The sequence below is a fragment of the Podarcis cretensis genome, assembly GCF_951804945.1.
Source record: "Podarcis cretensis genome assembly, chromosome: 4".
NCBI lineage: Eukaryota > Metazoa > Chordata > Lepidosauria > Squamata > Lacertidae > Podarcis > Podarcis cretensis.
The window spans coordinates 7913259-7939960 of NC_137173.1; the positions used below are offsets into that span (position 1 = coordinate 7913259).

General features: G+C 44.1%; 1 protein-coding gene across 6 annotated transcripts in view; it reads left to right on the top strand.

Annotated features, from left to right (window-relative positions):
- The window catches only part of FCHSD2 (FCH and double SH3 domains 2), a 163586-nt gene that overhangs the window by 52397 nt on the left and 84487 nt on the right, over window positions 1-26702 (top strand). For all 6 annotated transcript variants that reach the window (XM_079973645.1, XM_079973643.1, XM_079973644.1 and 3 more), the window contains exon 4: window positions 23495-23571. In XM_079973645.1, coding sequence (XP_079829771.1) covers window positions 23495-23571 — 77 coding nt within the window. The remainder of the gene's footprint in view (window positions 1-23494; window positions 23572-26702) is intronic.

Sequence of the window (26702 nt, forward strand, 5' to 3'; positions counted from 1 at the left end):
ATCTTCTTTATGGTCCAGCTCTCACTTCCACTTCCCAACATACCTCCACCATATCCAAATATCTTGGGGGAGTTGAGTTTTCAGAGAACTCTGTTTTTTAACAAATCCTGCTCTCCACCTTCAGAAAGATTTTGAATTGAAATTCCATTTAATGTCAGTGCTATAGAATTCTGTTTGCGTCAGAATTTTGAAAATGAACAGCTTTGCTGTTTTCCAGTATGAACTATATTAAATATTGTCTGCTAAGCTTGATATTTCGAATTTGTGGGTGATAGTCATTTGTGTCTACCCATGTGTGGAACAGGCATCCCTGAGTGGGAAGAGTTCTCAAGAGTTAAGGAACTCTCCAGAGCAGAGGCAGGAAAGTCTCATAACAGGTGTCAGAAAAAGATTTTTTTCTCCTTTATTCAGGGTAGGCTTTTTTGTTTAATTTATTTAATATTGGCTGGAATCCAAATAATGGAGCAACTAATTCTGTACTGGGGAGGGGCAGTTGGACCTGTGTGTGGAATGTTTGATCTGGTGTGTGGGGCTCTTGAGGTATTGAAATCTAAAAGTCCTCCATTTTTGCACCTGATGATGACTGGCATTGTAGTCTGTTCTTAGTGAGAGGGCTGCATATATATCAGCCAAAGGTACTTAAGTTTTTACACTGTCCTTGAGTGAGATCCTTCAGAATTGGCTCTCAGCCACTGATTATCATAGCTTCAGTTTTGTCATCATTTACTGGAAATTCAGGAAATTAAAGAGCACTTTGCTGCTTGTTACTGCTGACCAGTAATTCATCATCTTAAAAATCAACATGTCAGTAAGCAGCAAAAGATTTCATTCAACCTCCTTATTTTACTTTTATTGACCAATGTGTTCTCTCTCTAGGCACTTCAGTTTGTCATTTTGAAGATGGGTTTATTGGTTCCTTTTATTTATTTTTTTGCCAAATTATTTTGTGCTTGTGTGCTCAAATAATACCCCAGGGTATCTGGTTTCCTATATAGCATGACAGTGGTACCTCTGGTTACATACGCTTCAGGTTACATACGCTTCAGGTTACAGACTCTGCTAACCCAGAAATAGTACCTCAGGTTAAAAACAGAAAATGGGATGAGAACAGAAATCATGCTACGGCAGCAGCAGGAGGCCCCATTAGCTAAAGTGGTGCTTCAGGTTAAGAACAGTTTCAGGGTAAGAACGGACCTCCGGAACGAATTACTTAACCCGAGGTACCACTGTACAGTGGTGCCTCGCAAGACGAAATTAATCCGTTCCGTGAGGCTCTTCGTATAGCAGTTTTTTCGTCTTGCGAAGCAAGCCCATTGACAGCTTAGCGGATTAGCGCTATTAGCGGCTTTTAGCGGATCAGCTGTTAAGCGGCTTAGCGGCTTAGGAAAAGGGGGGGAAAGGGGGGGAAACCCGCAGGAACTCGCAAGACATTTTCGTCTTGCGAAGCAAGCCCATAGGGAAATTCGTTTTGCGAAGCGCCTCCAAAACGGAAAACCCTTTCGTCTAGCGGGTTTTCCGTCTTGCGAGGCGTTCGTCTTGTGGGGCACCACTGTATATACTTCTTGTTGAGAAGGCAAGTTCAGAGACTCCTCAAGAACACGGGAAGTTTTACATTTGAGTGTACACCTTTTATCAGTGATGACTGAGTTGGGTTCCCCGAATTAATGCGGAATACGTTACAGTTGGAATTGGTAGGCTTGAGGATTGGTTGAATCTGCAGAACTATTATGTGTCTAGGTCCTTGGGCCTTTTTCAGCCTAAGGGTCATATTCATTCATAGGAAACTTTTCAGGGAGCTGAATGCCTTTGGTGGGTTGGGCCACAGGTAAAACTGGAGAAAGCAATGGATGGGACTTCTGCCTTTGTACATTAGGCAACATTCCTGCCACTCCAAAATGTCAGAGGGCTGTGTCATTCAGATATGCCATGTGCATGCACACATATATCCAAGCAAGGAGGAAACATCACTGTTCAATGACACATACCAGCCAGGCAAAAGTTCCTTCTCCTCCTCCTTCTTCATACCCCACCCCCCACATGACTGGGTTGCCCCAGCTACTCTGGGCAGCTTCCAACATATATAAAATAATAATAATATTTTATTATTTATACCCCACCCATCTGGCTGGGCTTCCCCAACCACTCTGGCCGGCTTCCAACAAAATATTAAAATACCGTAATACATCAAGCATTAAAAGCTTCCCTAAACAGGTCTGCCTTCAGATGTCTTCTAAAAGTCTTGTAGTCGTTCTTCTCTTTGACATCTGGTGGGAGGGTGTTCCACAGGGAGGGCGCCACTACCGAGAAGGCCCTCTGCCCGCTTCCCTGTAGCTTCACTTCTCACAGAGAGGGAGATCCTCGCTGCAGGATTTCATTGTCTGGGCTGGATGATGGGGGTGGAGACGCCTGGAGGACCACATCTAGGTCGAAGGTTCCCCACCTCTCTTCTAGGATATATATGCCTGTTGAAAATGTGAGCCAATGATAGTGATATCTGCAGCCTGCCAGTTCTTGTTGCTCCTCACATGTGCCCTGACAGACACTGGCATACAATACTCATAGAGGCTTGGCAAAATTGTAATTCTGAAAGGAAGGTAAGTAAGGGAGGAGTTGAAATGAACCAAAGGAAAATTGTCCAAACCCCTGCCAGGCCAGCCTCCACAAATAAACCTACACACCGCTGTAATTACCAGATAGCAGGTAACGTTGCACACATTTACCGTATTTTTTGCTCTATAAGACTCACTTCCCCCCCCTAAAAAGTAAGAGGAAATGTGTGTGCGTCTTATGGAGCGAATGCAGGCTGCACAGCTATCCCAGAAGCCAGAACAGCAAGAGGGATCGCTGCTTTCGCTGCACAGCAATCCCTATTGTTGTTCTGGATTCTGAGATTCAGAATATTTTTTTTCTTGTTTTCCTTTTCCAAAAACTAGGTGCGTCTCATGGTCTGGTGCGTCTTATAGAGCGAAAAATACGGTATATTTTTGCATCACTAAGCATATGCTATAAATATTTTACATGATGTTGTTGTTTAGTCATTTAGTCGTGTCCGACACTTCGTGACCCCATGGACCAGAGCACGCCAGGCACTCCTGTCTTCCACTGCCTCCCGCAGTTTGGTCAAACTCATGCTGGTAGCTTCGAGAACACTGTCCCACCATCTCGTCCTCTGCCGTCCCCTTCTCCTTGTGCCCTCCATCTTTCCCAACATCAGGGTCTTTTCCAGGGAGTCTTCTCTTCTCATGAGGTGGCCAAAGTATTGGAGCCTCAGCTTCAGGATCTGTCCTTCCAGTGAGCACTCAGGGCTGATTTCCTTCAGAATGGAGAGGTTTGATCTTTTTGCAGTCCATGGGACTCTCAAGAGTCTCCTCCAGCACCACAATTCAAAAGCATCAATTCTTCGGCGATCAGCCTTCTTTATGGTCCAGCTCTCACTTCCATACATCACTGCTGGGAAAACCAGAGCTTTAACTATAGGGGTTCCTAAATTATATAAAATCTTTGGAAATGCTCTTGATAATCATGAAACAGAGCTTTCGAGATGTGTAGCAGAATTTGTTTCCTGCAGCTTCAGCACCACTTTTGACCTGTATTAACATGTCTTCTAGAGGTAGCACATCTTCTGTTTTGATCTCCCTCCCTCTCCCTCTCTTGCCCACCTCTCTTTCTGATTGTGCCACGCTGCTGGGGAACAGCAGGAGAAAAGGGGACTTGGGGAGTGAGTTGCGAGTAAGTTAATTTTGCCCTCTTACACTTCGGCACACACGTCGGCAGGCCGGCCTGCACGCTCTCTTCCCCTCTCTCGCTCCTTTCCTCCCCTTTGGGGAACAGGCACAGAGGGAAATCCTGGTTTGTTTTTCCACATGACTGGGAAACAATCGCTCTTTCCACATGGACCCCTTCTCCCATTCCTGGGAAAATAGCAGGGAATAGTGGCTATTTGCATAATCGTCTTTAGTACTATTGTGGGCGGGCTCTGGGTGCCAGTGTGGAGGAGCAGACTGGCCACCTGTCCAGAACAAATGAACTTAGCCTTTGTGCAACGTTTATCTCTGTTTCCACAGTGTTATTTCTGCGTAATGAATAACTTGATTAAAATATTATAAAACTAATCACTCAGTAAATGCTTGTGTTGGGTTTTTAATCCCCCCTTTCAAGGGAGTGAAGGAATTTCCTACTTCTATGCTAACACAATGATATTTTGAAGGTCCTCTTTGACATAGTTTTATAACTGCCTTTGTGAAATTATCCTCATGAATATTAATTAGGGGTGTGGGAATTGTGGGGGGGGGAAGAAACCCCTCCAAACTTCAAAATGTTTTCTATAAATTAAATGTTGTCCAGTGTTCGCTAATGGTCCAGTTCACCTATGCAGAGCAATTAAATGATGATGATGATGATGATGATGATGAATAGAAAATGGGAAAAGAGAAAGTTGCTGGTAACTAATTATGGAAGATGATAAACTTCACTGATACTTCATTGCAGGAAGTTACATGAACCTCAGAAAATGCTGGATATGAATATAATTTCTATTTAGCAAATAGAAATAAAAATACCTACTAAATGCATCCATTTATTTATTTTTTTAACCTCCTTGTAAGAGGCATGTGTAATGTTCCCCATGTGCTTATTTGGCTAAGAGTGGGCTTACGAAGCTAGATCCATTTGTACCTCTTTATAAAATGTAATGTATTTTGATAAAGTAATATTTGTTGTTAGTTGCTTTGTGCACGGTTTTGTTGTTGTTGTTGTTGTTTACTGTGGGGGGCGCATTAAAATAGAAACTATACCATTTGACTGCATGGATTTTCACCGCATCATTCTGACCTCTCTATGTAGCCCCTGTTTGGTTTAGTCATTAACCCTCTTAAGAATGATAAAATGTTGCTGATCTTCTAAGCTGAATAACTGCATTACTTCTTGCCAAACTATATTAAGACATCAAGTTGAAATCCAAATACAAGCACTGTTTATATTTAAAGAGGTATACTATAATATATCTAGCCAGCCCTTTCTCTCACATCAATATAATTTTATCTATGTGTACATGTACATGCACATGTAACACCCAGTATGTAAGGGGTTATTTCATGTCACTAGATTACACTCTATAGCTGACTTCCTATGAACTGACTTCATTAGTAAGTATGTTTGAGAAGCTCTTGAAAGGACACAAAAGTTCTATCTAATGCATGATGTTTTTTGTCACCACTTCCTGATGTAATTGTGGAATGGTTATGCCTTGATGTGTCTCAGGTTAATACACTTTTATGATAAGGCAGCTTTTTAAGAGCTGCCTTTTGTACTTGGATAATGAAGGGTTTGCAGTAGCATAAGCAATTGTTTGACGTGGTTGCATGGCAAGTCCCCTCCCCCATGTGAAATGAAGACACTGGAGACATTATTTAAGGTTAATGGGCATAAAAAGGCCACAACTTTATTGATTACAGAATTGAAAGGTATTGGCCTTAGGCATTGGCTCCTATCGACTCCCCGGCATGGGGACTGGGAAGGGTTATCCACCAGCCGTGGGAGTCCTGTTGAAGTACGCCAACTAGGATCCCACGGGTGTCACCGCTCAGGGGCGTGCCGGGGGCCCTTACCTCCCTAGGTTTCAGACAGGGCAACGCCCCCCGGAGTCCTCTACCGGACCACCCTTTCCATTGGGGGAAGGTGATGGCGCTTCCTTCCCCCCATTCATTTGCATAACAGTTAACCCCTGCCAATGCCTAACCGCCAATACCGCGGAAGTTGTGACGTTTGCTACGAGGTAGGCGAAAAAACCAAAAGGCTAGAAGTGCGCCAAATTGGAAAAATTCCTACCAGGCCCCTTGCGATGACCAACCGAAGTCCATAGCAAGGTCATAGCTAGCTAAGCCTAAAGGGTGGGTGGGATGGGAAAACCGCTCGGCTGGAAAGGGGAAAGAGGGCGGTCCCCGGGCGTGCCTGGCCTTAAATAGGCTAGGCCCCGCCTCCCCGGCCCGCTGATTGGCGGGCCGGGTCGCGGACACGCCCGGGGATTCCCTCTTCTCGCGGGGGCAAAGGGCCAGCCCCCGCGTGTGTGGGAGGGATTAGCCCGCAACCCTCTCTCCTCCCAGATCGGAAATAGCTTTCCTACAAATGGTACAGTGTCTCCCACTTTTTTCCGATAAGATTGCTTCATGAATGTTTAAATATAACATCTTTCTGGGATATAGATTTTTGTCCTTGTTTCTGGCCTGGAATAACAGAGCATCCAAACAGATCGTTAGAGATGCAGGAGATAAAAATATAGGGGTCTTTGTATTATACCAGGATTCAGGCCAAAGAGTTGTATACTGAACCTGACAGCGATCAGGATGGCACACTTTTGGCAGGCAGGGGAAAATATTACTGAGAGAGAAGCTCTGTGGATCCTGGTTGGTGACAAACCAATGCTTTAGTTTAGAGCAGGAAATAACTCACTCAGTGCCTTCCAGAAGTTAGACTACAGCTCCCATTAACCTTGACTTCTGACTGTGTGGCTGGTGCTGCTGGGACAAACCTGGAGGGCACCATGTTGACTACCCCTGTTTTAGAATCAAATGATTCCATCCAGCTGCAGTGGTTAAAATTCTGGCAGCTAATTTGAAGCTTCTGAGTCTTCTCCAAGAGCTCTACATCATCATCATCATTATTATTATTATTATTATTATTAATACCCCGCCCATCTGGCTGAGTTTCCCCAACAACTCTGGGCGGCTTCCAATCAAGTGTTAAAAACAATACAGCATTAAATATTAAAAACCTCCCTAAACAGGGCTGCCTTCAGATGTCTTTTAAAGATAGGATAGCTGCTTATTTCCTTCACATCTGAAGGGAGGGTGTTCCAGAGGGCGGGCGCCACTACCAAGAAGGCCCTCTGTCTGGTTCCCTGTAACCTCGCTTCTCGCAATGAGGGAACCACCAGAAGGCCCTCGGTGCTGGATCTCAGTGTCCGTGCAGAACGATGGGGGTGGAGATGCTCCTTCAGGTCTACTTGGCCTTTGAGGCCATTTAGGGCTTTAAAGGTCAGCACCAACACTTGGCATTGTGCTCGGAAACGTTCAGGGAGCCAATGTAGGTCTTTCAAGATCGGTATTATGTGGTCCCGGCGGCCACTCCCAGTCACCAGTCTAGCTGCCGAATTCTGGATTAATTGCAGTTTCCAGGTCACCTTCAAAGGTAGCCCAACATAGAGCGCATTGCAGTAATCCATGCAGGAGATAACTAGAGCATGCACCACTCTGGCAAGATAGTCCGCAGGCAGATAGGGTCTCAGCCTGCGTATCAGGTGGAGCTGGTAGACAGCTGCCCTGGGCACAGAATTGACCTGTACCTCCATGGACAGCTGTGAGTCCAAAATGACTCCCAGGCTGCGCACCTGGTCCTTCAGGGACACAGTTACCCCATTCAGGACCAGGGAGTCCTGAATGTAAAATACATTGCCGCAGAGGAAGTCAACGTGGTGCTCTCCAGCCTCTGAAATCCCTGTCTATTGAGCATGAAGGCTGAGTAATTCAGTGGAAAGGTTACCAGATGATAGGTCACTGTGGCTGAACGATTCTTCCCTAGGAATGGTGGAGCTAATGAACCAGCTGAAGCCGGGAAAAGGTATCCAATGCAGCAGAGATCTCCTGAGCCTCTAGTGATCATGTTTGGATCCAGGAATAACCCCAGTCTGCATATCTGTTCCTACATACAGGGGTACCTTGGTTCTCAAACTTAATCCGTTCCGGGAAGTCTGTTCCAAAACCAAAGCATTCCAAAACCAAGGCAAGCTTTCCTATAGAAAGTAATGCAAAACGGATTAATTCGTTCCAGACTTTTAAAAACAACCCCTAAAACAGCAATTTAACATAGATTTTACTATCTTAACAAGACCACTGATCCATAAAATGAAAGCAATAATCAATGTACTGTACAGTGGTACCTCTGGCTATGAACAGGATCCATTCCGGAGGTCTGGCCGTATCCCGAAGATTTCGTAACCGGAGGACCGCTTCTGCGCACACATGCGCTGCCGCAGAGCGCTTCTGTGCACGTGCGAGCGGCACATCCACTTCTGGGTTTGCTGCGGTCGCAACCTGAAAATTACGTTACCCGAAGGTAACATAACCTGAGGGTCCACTGTACTACAAAATAAATAAGCAGTATTGTAGGTCATAAAAATAAAAATTATTATTTTTTCTTACCTGCACTGATGATAGTCATTCTTTGGATGGGGAGCTTTTATCAATTTCCGCAGTCAAATCAGTAACTGAACAGGGTTCCGCGCAGTCACAAAAACAAATTAACTGAAAAAGCCACAAAAACGCAAAATAAATAGCAAAAACATGCAGTAGTACCTTGGTTCTCAGACTTAATCCATTCCAGAAATCCGTTTGACTTCCGAAATGTTTGCAAACCAAGGCATGGCTTCTGATTGGAGCAGGCGCCCCAGAAACAATAGCCGACATCCGCATCAGACCTGCGGCTTCCAAAAAACGTTCAAAAACCGGAACACTTCCAGGTTTTTGTTGTTTGGGAACCAAGACGTTTGAGAACCAAGGTACCACTGTACTTTTTTTCACTCCACAGGCTGCAGAAACCAACTCCTGGGCATAGGAACATCTAGCTATAGTACTGTATTTCTGTCTTGTTGAGATTTAGCTTCTGCTTTTTGTTCCTCACCCACCCAGTCCATTTCTGAATACAAGCATGGTATTTAGGAAGGTCTTCAGCAGAAGAACTTCTCTTCTCAGGTTTGCATATGTTTTGGTTGTTTCCATTTTTTTGAGATTTGAGAGTTGCTCTGTGTTGCTTTAGGAATGCTTCTGCTTTTATGAAGTGGTATTTTCTGGTGTGGTTAAATAATTTTTGTGAATTTGTTTTGTATCTTGTATTGTTGCAAGGCGCTTTGGAGTTTTTTGGGGGGATGGGAAGTAAGATGCAAGTTTTAAAAATAGATATAGTTAAGTAAACAAGTGACAACAGAGGACTGGCTGACGCATAAGTGAGTCCATAATATCTATGTTTGTCTTTAAGGTGGCACAGGACTCCTAGTTTATTTGCCACAGTGGAATAACCTCGATATCATCTTCTAGAATCGGTTACAAATTGTTAGATTACTTCCCCAAAAGGTAAAAACCCGTCTACCTGGTGTGCGCACATTCAGGGACTAGAAAAATCTGAAAGCGGTCATCTGAGTATGTTTCCCTTGAGTACCCTGAAGACATAAGAGATTTTCATATCTAAAAATCTGACATTTCCTAATGTTTTGCATGAGGAATGACTAATTTTCTGAGCCTGGATGACTGAATTTTCCCCACCTCTATCATGATGATATTACCCTCTCTTCCCAGCATTCATCATCATCATCGACTTTTGTTGCGCTAGCCATAGGCCATGGCATCATTCAGAAAAATAACAAAAGGAAAAACAGCAATAACCATAAAAATCATCAGGCACCACACATACAATATAAACCACGGTCACAACTGCTAAGATTGTTTGTTGCATAAACTAGAATAGCAGAAGATTCTCTAGTAAAATGTGCCAAATTAAATACCCCAAACCCCTTTGCAGTTGATCGCTATTTTATCTCTCCCTAGCAGCTTTTCCAGGAAGACCCTGGAATTATCCCAGACTCAGTACGCTTGCAGTTCATATAATATTAAAACTGTAGAGTTGGAAGGGGCTCCAAGGGTCATCTAGTCCAACCCCCAGCAGTGCAGGAATCTTTTGCCTAACATGGGGCTTGAACCCATGACCCTGAGGTTAAGAGCCTCAGGCTCTACCAGTTGAGCTATCACAGTTTGTTGAGAGCCAGTGTGGTGTAGTGGTTAAGAGCAGTGGACTCGTAATCTGGTGAACCGGGTTCGATTCCCCGCTCCTCCACATGCAGCTGCTGGGTGACCTTGGGCCAGTCACACTTCTCTGAAGTCTCTCAGCCCCACTCACCTCACAGAGTGTTTGTTGTGGGGGAGGAAGGGAAAGGAGAATGTTAGCCGCTTTGAGACTCCTTCGGGTAGTGATAAAGCGGGATATCAAATCCAAACTCTTCTTCTTCTTCTTCTTCTTTAGCCAAGGACCATCAGATTAAAAACTATGCCAGGATTCTAAAATGAAAAGCCGTGTACATGTATGCATGCTGGTTTCAATCCAGTAGGCGCTCTTTTCTTTGCAAAGTGAAATTTACCCCAGAGGCCTTGGGATAATCTCTCATTTTTGAATGGGAGAAGTGCCCTTTAAGGTAAGTGAGCACATGCCTCTTCTTTGACTCTGCCACCCCAGATTAGACTTTAGCCCTCTTGGTTCCTGATGGGAGGGAGCCGTGTCAGGTAAGAAGCGGTGCAGCTTGATCTCCTATTCTGGGCTACAGAGGGATGGCAGGGGCCAAGGTAACCCAGAAAAATGCATAATGTGGCCCCTGGGCCTGAAGGTTACCCACCTTGGGACCTTAGGGTGAAGGATGGGCACAAAATAGAAACATATTCATAATCCCAGAGACATCACTTTGCCAACAAAGGTCCGTATATTTAAAGCTATGGTTCTCCCAGTAGTGATGTATGGAAGTGAGAGCTGGACCATAAAGAAGGCTGATTGCCGAAGAATGGATGCTTTTGAATTATGGTGCTGGAGGAGACTCTTGAGAGTCCCATGGACTGCAAGAAGATCAAACCTCTCCATTCTGAAGGAAATCAGCCCTGAGTGCTCACTGGAAGGACAGATCCTGAAGCTGAGGCTCCATTACTTTGGCCACCTCACGAGAAGAGAAGACTTCCTGGAAAAGACCCTGATGTTGGGAAAGATGGAGGGTGCAAGGAGAAGGGGACGACAGAGGACGAGATGGTTGGACAATGTTCTCGAAGTTACCAGCATGAGTTTGACCAAACTGCGGGAGGCAGTGGAAGAAAGGAGTGCCTGGCGTGCTCTGGCCTATGGAGTCACGAAGTCGGACACGACTAAACAACTAAACAACAACAACAATTCATAATCCCTGGTTTAGTTGTCTTTTAGGCTTGCCTCTGTTATTAAACCAAACGCCAAGCAAGAGCAAGCCAATATTTCCAAAACAGCCATGAATGCAAGCTTAAGCTGTGTAAGTGTGTTCTGTTGTAAAACTAGATTTTGTAAAAGGCGAAAGATTTATACAATCTGAAGACAATAAAAGTGATATATAGGTGGTATTTAACTCCGAGCAGATTAGCAAAGAAGTATAAATCTGAATCTGATGTGTGCTGGAAATGCAAAGAAGTAGAAGGAACATTTTGTCATATGTGGTGGGCATGCAGAATAGTCAAAGAATATTGGGAAATGATATGCAATGAGATGAAAACAATGTTTTAAAGAACATTCCACCCCAGACCAGAGGCATTCAACAGTATAATGTGTAATAAAGAAATAGGATTGGGGGAAATTAAATTAAATGGGTTGGGTTTTTTCAGAATATGCAGAAACTATGGGAAAATTAAAAGAACCATGGAAGGGGAAGAAGTGAAGTCGATTAATGTGGATATTTAATGGTGGAAATGTATATTCTAAAACTTTTTTAATTTTTTTATTTTGAACTAGAGTTTGGAAGCATTGTTTTCTAGACAGCTTAAACAAAAAGCACCTTAGTACTTTCAAAAATAATGCAAACTTTGTTAGGTGCCCAACACTGATGGGTTAAATTTGACACCCATATGGAAAAAATAAAGGAAGGAAATCCACAGTTAGAGCAGGGTGTTGTACTTTCCTCAGCCACCAGCTGTTGAAAGCATGGTGGTATCACCCTTTCAGCTGTTGCTTTTTATGCCATTTAATTGTAAGGTCAGCTTTCTTAAAAAGCACCTTATGGTCAGTTTGGTATGTGAATAAAATGTAAGTTATTTTGATTTGTCTTTGCAGTTAGCGCAGAGCGCAGCTGACTTTGCAACTTGAAATGATAAATATTTTCAGACACACTTTGCCAGTATTTTGACACCTAACAATTCTATATCCTGGGGTGTTAAAGCTCGTTACCTTTGGAACTTGAATGCAAACACATCTGCAGTGATTACAAGTCTATCAGGTATTCAGTAATGTGGGGAAAACAAAGGAGGCATTTTCTATTTTAAGAGAACCTCAGGGTTGCATTGGCCACAGCTCTTTTAAAAGGAATCTTTTTAAAGTTGCTCAGCTCCCGCTTTGGACTAACATAGCTCAAATACTTGAGCTGTTACAGTGTATTTTTATAAGCACGTCCTCTAATCATGTATGAGATGAAGGGAGCTTTTAAAGGAGCCTTTAAATATATTTTAAATTTGTTTCAGTGGAATTGGAGGGAAAACACTTGGGTTTCAGGGGGTGTATGAGATGCCTTCACACCGTTGCTTAGACATATTTGTCTAGAAAGAACGCAGATTAGAAAAAGCACAAATAAAAAGGAGTCAGTATTTTAAATATCAGAGTCAAGAAATAAGTGAAAATCTTACGCAAATGGTTAAGCACGAACTTCATCTAATCCAGTGTAAAGCTCCAATTGGGTATACCCAAAACAAGCGTATAAACATCTGGCAAACAACAAGGTGTCAGCCTTTACTACCTGAATATCTCTCTCTCTCCCTCTCTCTCTCTCTCTCTCACTCACACACACACACACACACACAAAATGAGCAGCTTTCCACATAGTATTGATTTGTGATATGACCACTTTAAGGTATGGCATGAGAGGCTGGGTGTTAGGATTAGCAGTTGTCCCCCAGTATGAGGAGGAACCATCCTTTCCCTGGCCATGGTTCTAGGATGATTTGATGGGCATCCACATCAAAGATGGTTCTGATGCTTTCTAGTGTCCTGAATCCCTGCACTGAGCAGATACCAACCTATAAGGCATGGAGTACCAAAAGGAGAAAGCTGCTTTTTGTAGCATTAGGTTGACATTCATCATCAGTCCCCTATGAAGTTGCTCAACAATACATGTATCTGCAGTTGGACTTCAAATCAATATACCGTGTTTTTTGCTCTATAAGACTCACTTTTCCCCTCCTAAAAAGTAAGGGGAAATGTGTGTGCTTCTTATAGAGCGAATGCAGGCTGCGCAGCTATCCCAGAAGCCAGAACAGCAAGAGGGGTTGCTGCGTTCACTGCGCAGCGATCCCTCTTGCTGTTCTGGCTTCTGAGATTCAGAATATTTTTTTCTTGTTTTCCTGCTTCGAAAACTAGGTGCGTCTTATAGAGCGAAAAATACGGTACTTCCCTTTTTTACTTGCTCCTTAAAAAGGAGGGAGCAATGTATGTCACAGCAAATGATTCATCTAAAGGGGCTGTTTTTGGAGGATTTGAGAGACTTTCCATGATTTGCAAGAATGAACTGGAGGACATTGACAGGATGATACCTCCCTCTGGATCTGACAGGTATGGTCTTCAGAGACTTCTGCATCCTAAGGGAAGGAGTTGTCCCACCTTCTAGATCTGATCTGCCTCTGTCTACAATAGTCTGAGTATTTTATTGCTGTGGCTTAGTTTGGCCACTGTGCGCAGGACTTAGGTTAGTGTGGATTCTGTTAGAATTCTGAAGCAAGAATATTACTGTTCTTCATTAAATTTATGTATCGTCCTTCATCCGAAGATCATGTCTGTACTAGAAGCAAGAACAGAAGTACATTCAGAACATAAGAACACAGAGACAGGGATGAAAGGATGACCAGCAAACATCAGCCAAGCAAGAGGACAGGCAGAAAAGAAAGCTAGGAAAGCCGGTGTTGAAAAGAAATGTAAAATACCATGCTGATGAAAAACAGAAGCTAAGGGTTCCTTTCACAGGCTAGCAGCAAGTCTTCTCTGAAGGCAGAAGTGGTTGAGCCATCTAAGGGGTGGGAGCTCAGCTGAATAGGATGGAAGAAGGAATGATTCAATATTCTCAACAAAGTCTCACTCTCCACAGCTCAGTCCCCTGATCCTGACACATCCTTCTGGGAAACTGCACTTAATCTTTCCCCCTTTTTTGGTAGTAGTTTTCATTTAATTTAAACTAGAATTTAATTTAAGACAGAATAGACTTCCATTCTCATCTGGGTGGATATTCTGAGGTGCCTGGAGGAAAGGTGAATTCTGAGGCAGTTGAAAAGTGTGGAAAAGTAAAGGCACTGATGACTTGATAAGGGATTAATACTCAATGTGTGTCATGTTCTGTGTCTGGCCTCAGTTTCCCATCTGGCCAGAAGATGTGGCTTTACCAGAGTCCTTAGATGTGGAGGGCGCCCCCTGATGTGTTCCTTGCCCTTACACACTGAGATAGTGACTGCAAATTTGGGCAGTGGCCCTTAGCTGGAATGGGATTAACTGCAGGTCCAGACTAGCCAGCTTTCAGAAGACAACAGCTCTCTTTGGGGAGTTCTAGCCAACACCTGCCACAGTTACCTTTGTATCTATTACCTTGCCTGTTGTGATCTGGCACAGTCTATTTTCACTTTGCACCATGTCACTCTTATCAATGAAAGGACACTAGACAATGCTGAACAGGTTGTCTCCATTTGTACGCTTGCTGACACTCTCAAAGAAACCCTAAAAGATTACAGAGGCCAGAATTACCTTTGCAGAAGCCATGCTGTTTCTGCCTTGGCAAGACACATTCTTCCATTTGCTTCCTGTGTCTATCCTTAATCGTTCTTTCCACCCATTTTCCTGGAGCAGACATTAAGATAACCAGCTGGTGGTTTTTTGGATTCCCTTTGGGTCCCTTTATCAGAAGGGTATTGCAATGCCCACTTTCCAGTCCTCTGGTCCAGAGGCTGATCTTAAAGGCAAGTTACTTTCCCCTCATTTCTTTATTTTCACATTTTAGGACTTTGAGAACTCTAACCCAGACTCAGGTTTTAATTTGCCAGCAAAGCCTAGAACTTCATCTCTTGCCACCACTCCTTGCCTCAGTTCTGCAATATTTTCCTTCCTGAGAAAGTTAGTTCAATGCCAGGAGTACAGTGGTACCTCGGGTTGCATACGCTTCAGGTTACAGACGCTTCAGGTTACACACTCTGCTAACCCAGAAATAGTGCTTCAGGTTAAGAACTTTGCTTCAGGATAAGAACAGAAATCGGGCTCCGGTGGCGCAGCAGCAGGAGGCCCCATTAGCTAAAGTGGTGCTTCAGGTTAAGAACAGTTTCAGGTTAAGAACAGACCTCCGGAACGAATTAAGTACTTAACCCGAGGTACCACTGTATTATTGTTGATGAGAGGCTGTGTCTAAGACAGAGGTTCACCTAAAGTCACTCTCTGTTCATGGTTGAGGTGCTAGTTCAGGGGTCAGCAAACTTTTTCAGCAGGGGACCGGTCCACTGTCCCTCACACCTTGTGGGGGGCCGGACTATATTCGGGGGGTGGGTGAGAAGAAGAACGAATTCCTATGCCCCACAAATAACCCAGAGATGCATTTTAAATAAAAGGACACATTTTACTCATGTAAAAACACCAGGCAGGCCCCACAAATAACCCAGAGATGCATTTTAAATAAAAGCACACATTCTACTCATGTAAAAACATGCTGATTCCCAGACCGTCCGCAGGCGATTGGGCCGGATCCGGCCTCCGGGCCTTAGTTGGCCTACCCATGTGCTAGATGAACCAGGGACTTAGTAGCATGTGTCTCAGTTGCTACACTAAACCTGTTCTGGGAGAATGTGGCCCCACATGCATGCAGCACATAGGGATCAGAGCTCCCCTGGACCAGTCAAGGATACTGTTAACCAAACCAAGAAATAACCATTAATTTGGCTAGCTTGTACGTACTGTGTGATACAGCAAAGTGTTCAGCATTTAATGATAGGTATTTATCACTGGACTTTGGAACAGCACACAGAGTTACAGCAATGCTCTCATTTAATACAATGCAAAGAGAAGACAAAGCAAAAAATATTCCACCCACTTTTATATTTGTTTAGGGCTATTATGGAAGCAGTGTGTTGCAGAAAAGGATATCCGGAAAAGAAGTATGGAGGGAAAAATCTTCTTTATTTTGCAGTGTAGATGTTATGTGAGAGATCTGGAGCACTTTATAATAAAACTTTAAAAGGTTTCCCTGTGGAAAGGCGCAAGGCCAAATGTATCAGATTTATAATAGTTGACAGCATGGCTATTTTCCAAGTCTTGTTCAATGACCTTCCCACTGCCCCCCTGGAGAGGGGCTTGTTTTCCTCACACTACCATCAAAGCTAACTCCCCCCCTTCATATTCTTTAATAAAAGGAATAATTGCATTTGGAACCACAGTGTGGTTCACCTGTTCCAATTTCATAACCCATGTTTGGACTTGTTTGCATTTTTAAAAGAACTTCCCGTAATGCCATCAACTGATTAAGACAATCAACATGGCTGGATTGGATAGCGCAACCGTACAACTCTCTCAGGGGACGCAGGTGGCGCTGTGGGTTAAAGCCTCAGCGCCTAGGACTTGCCGATCGAAAGGTCAGCGGTTCGAATCCCTGCGGCGGGGTGCGCTCCCGCTGCTCGGTCCCAGCGCCTGCCAACCTAGCAGTTCGAAAGCACCTCCGGGTGCAAGTAGATAAATAGGGACCGCTTACCAGCGGGAAGGTAAACGGCGTTTCCGTGTGCGGCTCTGGCTCGCCAGAGCAGCGATGTCACGCTGGCCACGTGACCCGGAAGTGTCTCCGGACAGCGCTGGCCCCTGGCCTCTTAAGTGAGATGGGCGCACAACCCCAGAGTCTGTCAAGACTGGCCCGTACGGGCAGGGGTACCTTTACCTTTACCTTTACAACTCTCTCACTGGTTCTGCCCCTGGCATTCACAAACTAAGAGTGGCTCCATGTGGTAGCATCCCTTTTGAACCCAGGTGCAACTATGAATGGACTTCCTTTGAAGGTGGTGGACTCTCCTTCCCTGAAGGCCTTTAAGCAGAGCTTGGGTGGCCATTTCCCAGGGATTCTTTAGCTGTAATTCTCTTTTGCTCGGTCCCTGCTCCTGCCAACCTAGCAGTTCGAAAGCACGTCAAAGTGCAAGTAGATCAATAGGTACCGCTCCGGTGGGAAGGTAAACGGCGTTTCCGTGCGCTGCTCTGGTTTGCCAGAAGCGGCTTAGTCATGGTGGCCACATGACCCGGAAGCTGTACGCCAGCTCCCTCGGCCAATAAAGCGAGATGAGCGCCGCAACCCCAGAGTCGGCCACGAATGGACCTAATGGTCAGGGGTCCCTTTACCTAAAGTTTGTTGTTGTTATTTCATTTTATAATGTATATAAATCAGAGAGAACACTTATGAAGCAGCATGCTTTACTGTTCCTTTAAAACAATGAAACCTCTAACCAGTTGTGCAGATAATTGTATGGGTTTTTTGTGGTGCAGGATTTCATACTGTTGCATTTCATGTTATATTTGTTACTCTATTGCAATAGCATCTGCATCTGCAGTTATTTGCAAGGTTTTTAAAATATCCATTAGTAAGTCGTAATGGAGGAAACAGTATTGCACTGTGTGTGGAGAGAGAGAAAACATTTCTTGAAGTTTTATCTTGGAATGTAGAATATTGTTACTTCTGTAGAAAGAAGGCATTGAAAGAAGCATCTTTCCATCATTTGCAAAGTGGTGATGGATTTGAAATTCACATTTATCTAATGGACATCAGCCCATAATTTTGTGATAGACAGCTTTATAAAATAGCCCCTTAAAAGAAAAATTAGTTAAGACTTTGAAGAATAACTACAAAATTATGTAGTGGCTATACATATACATGGGATGCGGGTGGCGCTGTGGGTAAAACCTCAGCGCCTAGGACTTGCCGATCGTATGGTCGGCGGTTTGAATCCCCGCGGCGGGGTGCGCTCCCGTCGTTCGGTCCCAGCGCCTGCCAACCTAGCAGTTCGAAAGCACCTCCGGGTGCAAGTAGATAAATAGGGACCGCTTACCAGCAGGAAGGTAAACGGCGTTCCGTGTGCTGCGCTGGCTCGCCAGATGCAGCTTGTCACGCTGGCCACGTGACCCAGAAGTGTCTGCGGACAGCGCTGGCTCCCGGCCTATAGAGTAAGATGAGCGCACAACCCTAGAGTCTGGCAAGACTGGCCCGTACGGGCAGGGGTACCTTTACCTTTACCTTTATACATATACATGTAAATTCACTCAACTAGAACTAGAACATTTTTACAAAATGCATTAAGCTGGATTTGGAAGAGTGACTGCTAACCAGCAATTTGGTTGTGCTTATTACATCAGAATTGCTAGCTGTAAATTGGATAATATTCAGTAAGCATCTCTTTCTCTTCATGATCTGTTTGCAGTTCTCATATTTTGGGATGATGTGCACCCAGAGCACATATTGGAGCTTTCTATGGAATGTTGACATTTAAAAGTTGTTTTATGGTTTGTAATCTGTAAAATAAATGAATTGTATGTTTTTAATCGGTTGTGAGTTGCCTTGGAAGGATTTAGTCCTAGAAAGGAAAAGACAATAAATGAAAGATATACTTTTAAAACTTGCCTAGAGAGTTTTGGGGAAAGCTTGTTGTTGTTTAGTTGTTTAGTCATGTCCGTCTCTTCATGACCCCATAGACCAGAGCACGCCAGGCATTCCTGTCTTCCACTGCCTCCCGCAGTTTGGTCAAACTCATGCTGGTAGCTTCGAGAACACTGTCCCACCATCTCGTCCTCTGTCGTCCCCTTCTCCTTGTGCCCTCCATCTTTCCCAACATCAGTCTTTTCCGGGGAGTCTTCTCTTCTCATGAGGTAGCCAAAGTATTGGAGCCTCAGCTTCAGGATCTGTCCTTCCAGTGAGCACTCAGGGCTGATTTCCTTCAGAATGGATCGGTTTGATCTTCTTGCAGTCCATGGGACTCTCAAGAGTCTCCTCCAGCACCAGAATTCAAAAGCATCAATTCTTTGGCGATTAGCCTTCTTTATGGTCCAGCTCTCACTTCCATACATCACTACTGGGAAAATCATAGCTTGAACTATACGGACCTTTGTTGGCAAGGTGATATCTCTGCTTTTTAAGATGCTGTCTAGGTTTGTCATTGCTTTTCTCCCAAGAAGCAGGTGTCTTTTAATTTCGTGGCTGCTGTCACGAAAGCTTTTTGGGAAAAGCTTAGGGTAGAATATTGCCAGTGGCTTGCATTTGCCCTTGAGAGTGTTCACTATAGCTCTGACTTGATGCTCACTTCTTTGAACAATTTGACCACCATATAATTCAAGATTGTCAGTTGACTGGAGCAGGCAGCCTGGTCTATTTCTGTGCCTTTTAACAGCAGCCTGTTCTGTGAAAAGCACCAGGTGAATCTTTTAGTGGCATTATTATCAACTAATAACTTCAGCTAAAGGCACAAGAGCAGACGCCTGGCCAAAAGTTGGCAAGCGTTGCTTTTACACATTCTCTCTCTCGAATTGTATCAGGTTTTCTTTAATTCTGGGGAATGGGAAATTTTCGTGGATAAGGTTTAACTATTTGAAACATTAAATAGTTCGGACTGTTTCCCATTTTGCCAGAGCATGCAAATGCAATGAGGAAAACCAGAAAAATATGGGTGTTGGTGCTACAGGAGAACAACAGTAAAAACCGATATGGCCATGCTCTTTTCTATTCTGCAGTGGGGTTAAGTGATCCCTGAATATACTTTAAAGATGACCTTTTAATATCCTGGGTATGGAGTCCTTAACTGATGCAGCAGTTACTTCTGCCTGTGATAAAATTGCTAAGTGCACTGAAGCAGCTCAGCTAGGCTGGGGCAGAGCATTCTGCAATTTAAATTCCAGTCAGAGATGGCTTGGTTGTGTCGAACAAAATGCATTATCTGGACCAGATAATTTTTCCTTAACAGTGGGGAAAGTTCATCACTACTTTCTCATCTTCTCTCAGATTAGCCTTATTAGGCTGTAAAGGTGGAATATAAAAGCACAGGCTAGAAAGGGGAGAGCTCACTAATTGCATAGGAGGATATTTTCAGAGGAGCTGGCCTTTGGTACTCTTAAATTTCTGCTTGACAGATCCATTGATCTTCAGCTTCCTCTCCCTCTTCCCTTTGTAATGGTATATTATGTGAAAGTTTAAGAATAATATCAGAGTACTATGCATAGAGAGGAACAAATATATTTTCTTATGACTAGTGTAGAAGAGACCATGATTTCTTCTGCTGTGAGTTTATAAAACCTTTACCTGCTCATTGAAAAGAAAAAAAGGTGGGGCAAGATAAGAAATAAAAAGCTGAGTAAAAACACATGCACATCATTTGTGCGCGCACAGTCCATTTGCCTATGTGGACATCACTCCCTGCTCCCAAGCCCGGAAACAGGGTGGAGAGGGTGAGAGAGGGAAACGAGCTGGGGAGCATGTGAATGCAGTGAAGGGGCAATCCATCAACTGGGGGAGGGCCGGCTGGCACCCTAAAATATTTTATTGGGGGCCCAAGAGCCCTAGGCCCCTAGGAGTTGGTTTCCTTGCCCACGATGGCTTCCAAAGAGCTGCGGAAGAGCCCTAGCCCAAGCAGAGAGGCTGCAACTGCAGAAATTATCCCTGGAGTCAGGTCTAAAGAGGGAGTATGGTGGGGGGAACCAAAGAGTTAAAGGATGAAAAAAAATCCTCTTTATCCTTCCATTTTTCCTTTCCATTTTTCAAAGGCTTTTCGCAGGCCTCCTCTTGTTAATTATATATTCATGTGAGTATCTAAATGCAAACGATGTGGCTGCTTGCTACTCTGCCAATACAATTTCTTCATTTGCTTTGTTCAACAATCTAGGAATCGCCGGGAAGCAAGCAAGGCATGGACTGTTTCTCCAAAGCTTGTTTAGTTTTGCCAACATCTGCAGTGAGGTGGCCAAGCACACCATGGTTACGCGAGGCTGCTAGGTTCACGTTAATGCCAAACCATAGTTGGAACATGCCATGGTTCAAAAGCTTAACAGTGGCTTCACATCATGGTTTATTTCCAGAAGAGAAACCAGAATTAGTTTGTAGGGCTTGATTTGGACATTCAAACAAACCACACCATATTTTGGCTAAATAGACCGGTGGCTTAGTGTTACGTGCGAACCACGCCTGTGTGAAATTCTGATCATAACTTAGGCTGGTGCGACTGAAGAATGTTCACAGCATTTGTGGGGATGGAGGGTATTCTTGTCAGGACCATGAGGAGGAGGAAAGGGTTAAAGCTACATGTTGCATTTGAAATGCAGGGCAGTGTCCGACAAAAAGTATTTAAGATTCTAAAAATGACCAGTTAACATACTCAGGAATATATCATGGATGTCATATATCTATGAAAATTACCTTCCATTTTGTATTATGTGAGCAAACCCTCAGATTGAAATATTAGGGGGTCCAAAGGTTAGCCAACAGTACCTTTTAATTTCTACGTAGGAATTTAAAAAAACCCACCCCAGATTTTTTAGCCCGAATCTTTACAGTTGGACTAATTGTCATATGTACAATAATGGGATTTTGCCTTCATTTAAATATTGCAACCACGACTGTTTGAATTAAAAGGTTGCCAAGTGACCCACAAGCAAGTACTGAGCGCACTCCTAAGCCTCATGCTCTATGTAACTGTGCCAAAGGTTAAACTATTGGTAGATTTCCCAGTTGGAGCCAAACAGTGATGGTCTTTGTCTTGGGGACCTTTTGAGAGGAGAAGCAGCAAGTGTCCTTGAGAACAGAACAAGGAGGACCTTATATTATACGCTTACTGCAAATACAAACCCACTGTATTAGTCTTCACTGGAAAAGAGATGCTTTTGCTGCCATTTATGGCTACGTATGTGAGATCCCACCCACCAACCCCAAAAATGTGCAGGCCTTTTGACAATTTGGGTGAATGACAGAATTTTTATCTAGGTTCAGTAGTGCAGAGTATTAACTGGGTATTGGTAGAATTACAATATGTTCTTTTCAACTCTATTGCAAGAGATCATGACTGGTCAGTTGCGTTCATGTCCACAGTAGTTGTGATAGTAATTTTCTGGGGTCTCCCACATCTAGGCCCCTTGGTCTTTCTGTTGTACCGTATTGGCTTCATGTCATCTTCCCAATTCCTTGACAGCATTCCCGCAAACCACTAAAAAAATGGGTCAAACAACCATGGCACAAACAGAGTTGTGGAGGGGAATGTATATAAAAAATCAAGAATTCCTTATTACAGTAAAATAAATACTATATTTACAAACAACCCAGTAATAAATCCTTATTAGGCCAGTCCTGTACAATATATTTTAATGTAAGTCAAATACGTTTCAACAGAAGGTCTTCAACAGTCGCCTAATATAACATCAGAAAAACTAAACAAAACTGGTTTTTAAAGGAACTTAAAGTCAGAATAAGCAACCATGCATAAAAAAACAGGATAGCAATATTCACCGCTGAAGAGTCAAAGAAGGGGGAAGTAAAGCATTTACTTCAAATTTCCATTATAAGCAGCCTTCCTGGGTAAACTGAAAAATGTCAACAATCACTCATTAAATTAATTTTAAAATCTGCATTCACAAATCCAAAGCCACAAAAATGAATCTCCACAAAACTTATTGAAGTGTTATTTATGGATACAATCTTTTACAGGCCAATTATTAAAACCTACAACCAAATTTAACTTCATTCAAGGCTTTAGTGTATATGTGAAACCTTTTCCTGCTTCAACCATAAGTACTTTATATAAAGGCTGTGTTACCTAATAGCCATACACTACCTACATACATAGGGACGCGGGTGGCACTGTGGGTTAAACCACAGAGCCTAGGGCTTGCCGATCAGAAGGTTGTCGGTTCGAATCCCCGTGACAGGGTGAGCTCCCGTTGCTCGGTCCCTGCTCCTGCCAACCTAGCAGTTCGAAAGCATGTCAAAGTGCAAGTAGATAAATAGGTACCGCTCCAGCGGGAAGGTAAACGGCGTTTCCGTGCGCTGCTCTGGTTCGCCAGAAGCGGCTTAGTCCTGCTGGCCACATGACCCGGAAGCTGTACGCCGGCTCCCTCGGCCAGTAAAGCGAGATGAGCGCCGCAACCCCCAAGTTGGCCACGACTGGACCTAATGGTCAGGGGTCCCTTTACCTTTACCTTTTACCTACATACATATGCTACATATAATTTTTATTGAAATAGTTGCATTTCTTAAACACTAGTAGTAATAAAATAGTGTTAAATACACAGCTAAAATTGCCACTGATGCTCTTCAGGAAAATCTCTCTGCAAGGTTACCAACTTCATTGAAATTGACGGCAAAAAGCAGTCTTAGGAGTGACAAGCATAAACACAAGCCACTTTGGGGCATAGGCTTTCTGTGAAACAAATGCAGCAACACATGCTTTTATGCTACCAGTATTTAACTCCTGTCGTGAATGTGAGCCATGAAGCATCTTAGTAGCCATCACTGCTGTGATCCATGAGGGTATGCTATGCAATTCTTTGAGAGTGTAGATTTGTTTTGGGTTGCTGGCCCTGTTGGAAATTCAAATAGAGGGAATTCAACACCTCCTGAAAAACCACATTTAATATTTTGGAGAAATGCCAAGAGTCCAAATTCATTTGTAAATAATTCTCTCTCTCTCTCTCTCTCTCTCTCTCTCTCAAACAGGGCATTCAGAAATTGGCTAGTCAGTACTTAAAGAAAGAGTGGCCTGGAATAAAAGCTGATGATCGACATGACTTCAGGTAATTTCAGCAAGTTCACTTGCGTTGCCGACGGCATTCTGTGCATAAGATCAAATGCTCTTTATTTTCTTACAGATATTCTATATGGACTTATATCCCAACTTGGCTTCTGTGGGTAGGAGCCATCCCCAGAGCAGAATTCAGGAGCAAAGGATGCCTCTGCTGGTGGAAGCAGGGGCAACTTTCACTCATTCCCCCTTCCCCCTACTTGCATCCTCTGAAAACTGCTCCAGATTTTGGTGACCCTCCAGAATAGTGGGAGGAGCTGTGGCGTGGGGCAGGAATTGAAGAACTTCTCTCCCACCCATCCACCCCATCTCCACTCGTGTCAGCAAATAATAATAATAATAATAATTTATTATTTATACCACGCCCATCTGGCTGGGCCTCCCCAGCCACTCTGGGCGGCTTCCATAGAAACCAAAAATACAGTGAAATATCACACGTTAAAAACTTCCCTGAACAGGGCTGCCTTAAGATGTCTTCTGAATGTCAGGTAGTTGTTTATCGCTTTGACATCTGCTGGAAGGGCGTTCCACAGGGCGGGCGCCACTACCGAGAAGGCCCTCTGCCTGGTTCCCTGTAGCTTTGCTTCTCGCAGGGAGGGAACCGCCAGAAGGCCCTCGGCGCTGGACCTCAGCGTCCGGGCAGAATGATGGCGGTGGAGACGCTCCTTCAGGTATACTGGACCGAGGCCGTTTAGGGCTTTAAAGGTCAGCACCAACACTTTGAATTGTGCTCGGAAACGTACTGGGAGCCAATGCAGGTCTTTCAAGACCAGTGTTATGTGGTCTCGGCGGCCGCCCCCAGTCACCAGTCTAGCTGCCGCATTCTGGATTAGTTGTAGTTTCCGAGTCACCTTCAAAGGTAGCCCCACGTAGAGTGCATTGCAGTAGTCCAAGCGGGAGATAACCAGAGCATGCACCACTCTGGCGAGACAGTCCGCAGGCAGGTAGGGTCTCAGCCTGCGTACCAGATGGAGCTGGTAAACAGCTGCCCTGGACACAGATTTGACCTGTGCCTCCATGGACAGCTGTGAGTGCAAAATGACTCCCAGGCTGCGCACCTGGTCCTTCAGGGGCACAGTTACCCCATTCAGGACCAGGGAGTCCTCCACACCTGCCCGCCTCCTGTCCCCCAAAAACAGTACTTCTGTCTTGTCAGGATTCAACCTCAATCTGTTAGCCGCCATCCATCCTCCAACCGCCTCCAGACACTCACACAGGACCTTCACCGCCTTCACTGGTTCTGATTTAAAAGAGAGGTAGAGCTGGGTATCATCCGCATACTGATGAACACCCAGCCCAAAGTCTCTGCTGCATCAAAACCTTTTCTGCATTGAATGAGCCCTTTGTCAGAGGCTAAATTTGAATTGAAGCTATTGAAATTATGAAGTTCCCGTGGCTCATAAAGTTCTGGGCCTAATTCAAAGTGCTGGCTTTGGCCCGGAAAGCCTTAAATGGCTCAGGGCTGCAATACCTCAAGGGCTACCTCTCCTCATATGAACCGACCTGGACTCTGCAATCATCATCTGAGGCTGTTTTTTGAGGGCTCTCGGAGAAGTCCAGAGGGCAGCAAAAACGAGAATAGGCCTTTTCTGTGTTGGCTTCCTGCTTGTGGAATGCTCCCCCCCGCCCAGGCACCTTTGTTATATATCTCTAGGTGCCAGGCAAAAACATTCTCCTAGGCCTTTGGCTAATTTAACAGTTCGTGGCCTTTTAAATTAGGAGGGTATTGTTTTGTTGGTTACTATGTTATGTACAGTGGTGCCTTGGGTTACAGACACTTCAGGTTACAGACGCTTCAGGTCACAGACTCCGCTAACCCAGAAATAGTACCTCGGGTTAAGAACTTTGCTTCAGGATGAGAACAGAAATCATGCTCCGGCGGCGCGGTGGCAGCAGGAGGCCCCATTAGCTAAAGTGGTGCTTCAGGTTAAGAACACTTTCAGGTTAAGAACGGACCTCCAGAATGATTTAAGTTCTCAGCCCGAGGTACCACTGTATTTTTGTGTTTTTATATTGTAAACTGTCCTGTGATCCTCAGATGCATGGCAGTATAAAAAATAAGTATGAGCAAATTTGCATATGCTTTTGTGCTATATGTGTCCAGTTCCCAAATAAACAATGCGACTTCAAGAAAGAAAAGAAAAGAAAAGAAAAGAAAAGAAAAGAAAAGAAAAGAAAAGAAAAGAAAAGAAATAGATGTCGACCAGTAAAGCTTTTGGGATGGTGGATGTGAAAGAGCAGCTTGAATGAAACGCTCCATTATTCTTTTTCACCTTTCTATCCTTATCACTCCATCTCTCATGAACTTCCTCCATGGAAGCAACTTGCAGAAAAGTGGATGTTCTCCTAAGTGGATCAAGAGTTTTTCACATAATGCTAAATAATAATAATAATAATAATTTATTTGTACCCCGCCCATCTGGCTGGGTTTCCCCAGCCACTCCGGGCGGCTTCCAGAGACCAAAAATACACTAAAATGTCACACATTAAAAACTTCCCTGAACAGGCCTGCCTTCAGATGTCTTCTGAATGTCAGGTAGTTGTTTATCGCTTTGACATCTGATGGGAGGGTGTTCCACAGGGCGGGCGCCACTACCGAGAAGGCCCTCTGCCTGGTTCCCTGTAGCTTTGCTTCTCGCAGGGAGGGAACCGCCAGAAGGCCCTCGGCGCTGGACCTCAGCGTCCGGGCAGAATGATGGCGGTGGAGACGCTCCTTCAGGTATACTGGACCGAGGCCGTTTAGGGCTTTAAAGGTCAGCATCAACACTTTGAATTGTGCTCGGACAGGCAGAACAATGCGGGTGGAGACGCTCCTATATTACCTGGCCCAGGTGTGCAGTGGTTACTTAAGGAACTAGGACAGCATATGATGAATATTACTGTAAAGCTTGGAAGTCTCCAATATAATGTTCAAATATAATATCCCTCTAACTTGCTCATACTTAAATGAATCTGCTATGTTCGGTTCTGGCTGCCATATGTTAAAAACTATATTGCAGAGCTGAGAGAGGTTCAGAAAAGAGCAATCAGAATTATCAGTCAATCAATCAATCAATCAATCAATCAATCCTTTATTAGGCATAGCAAACCACACATTATAAAACAAACACCATATACAAATTG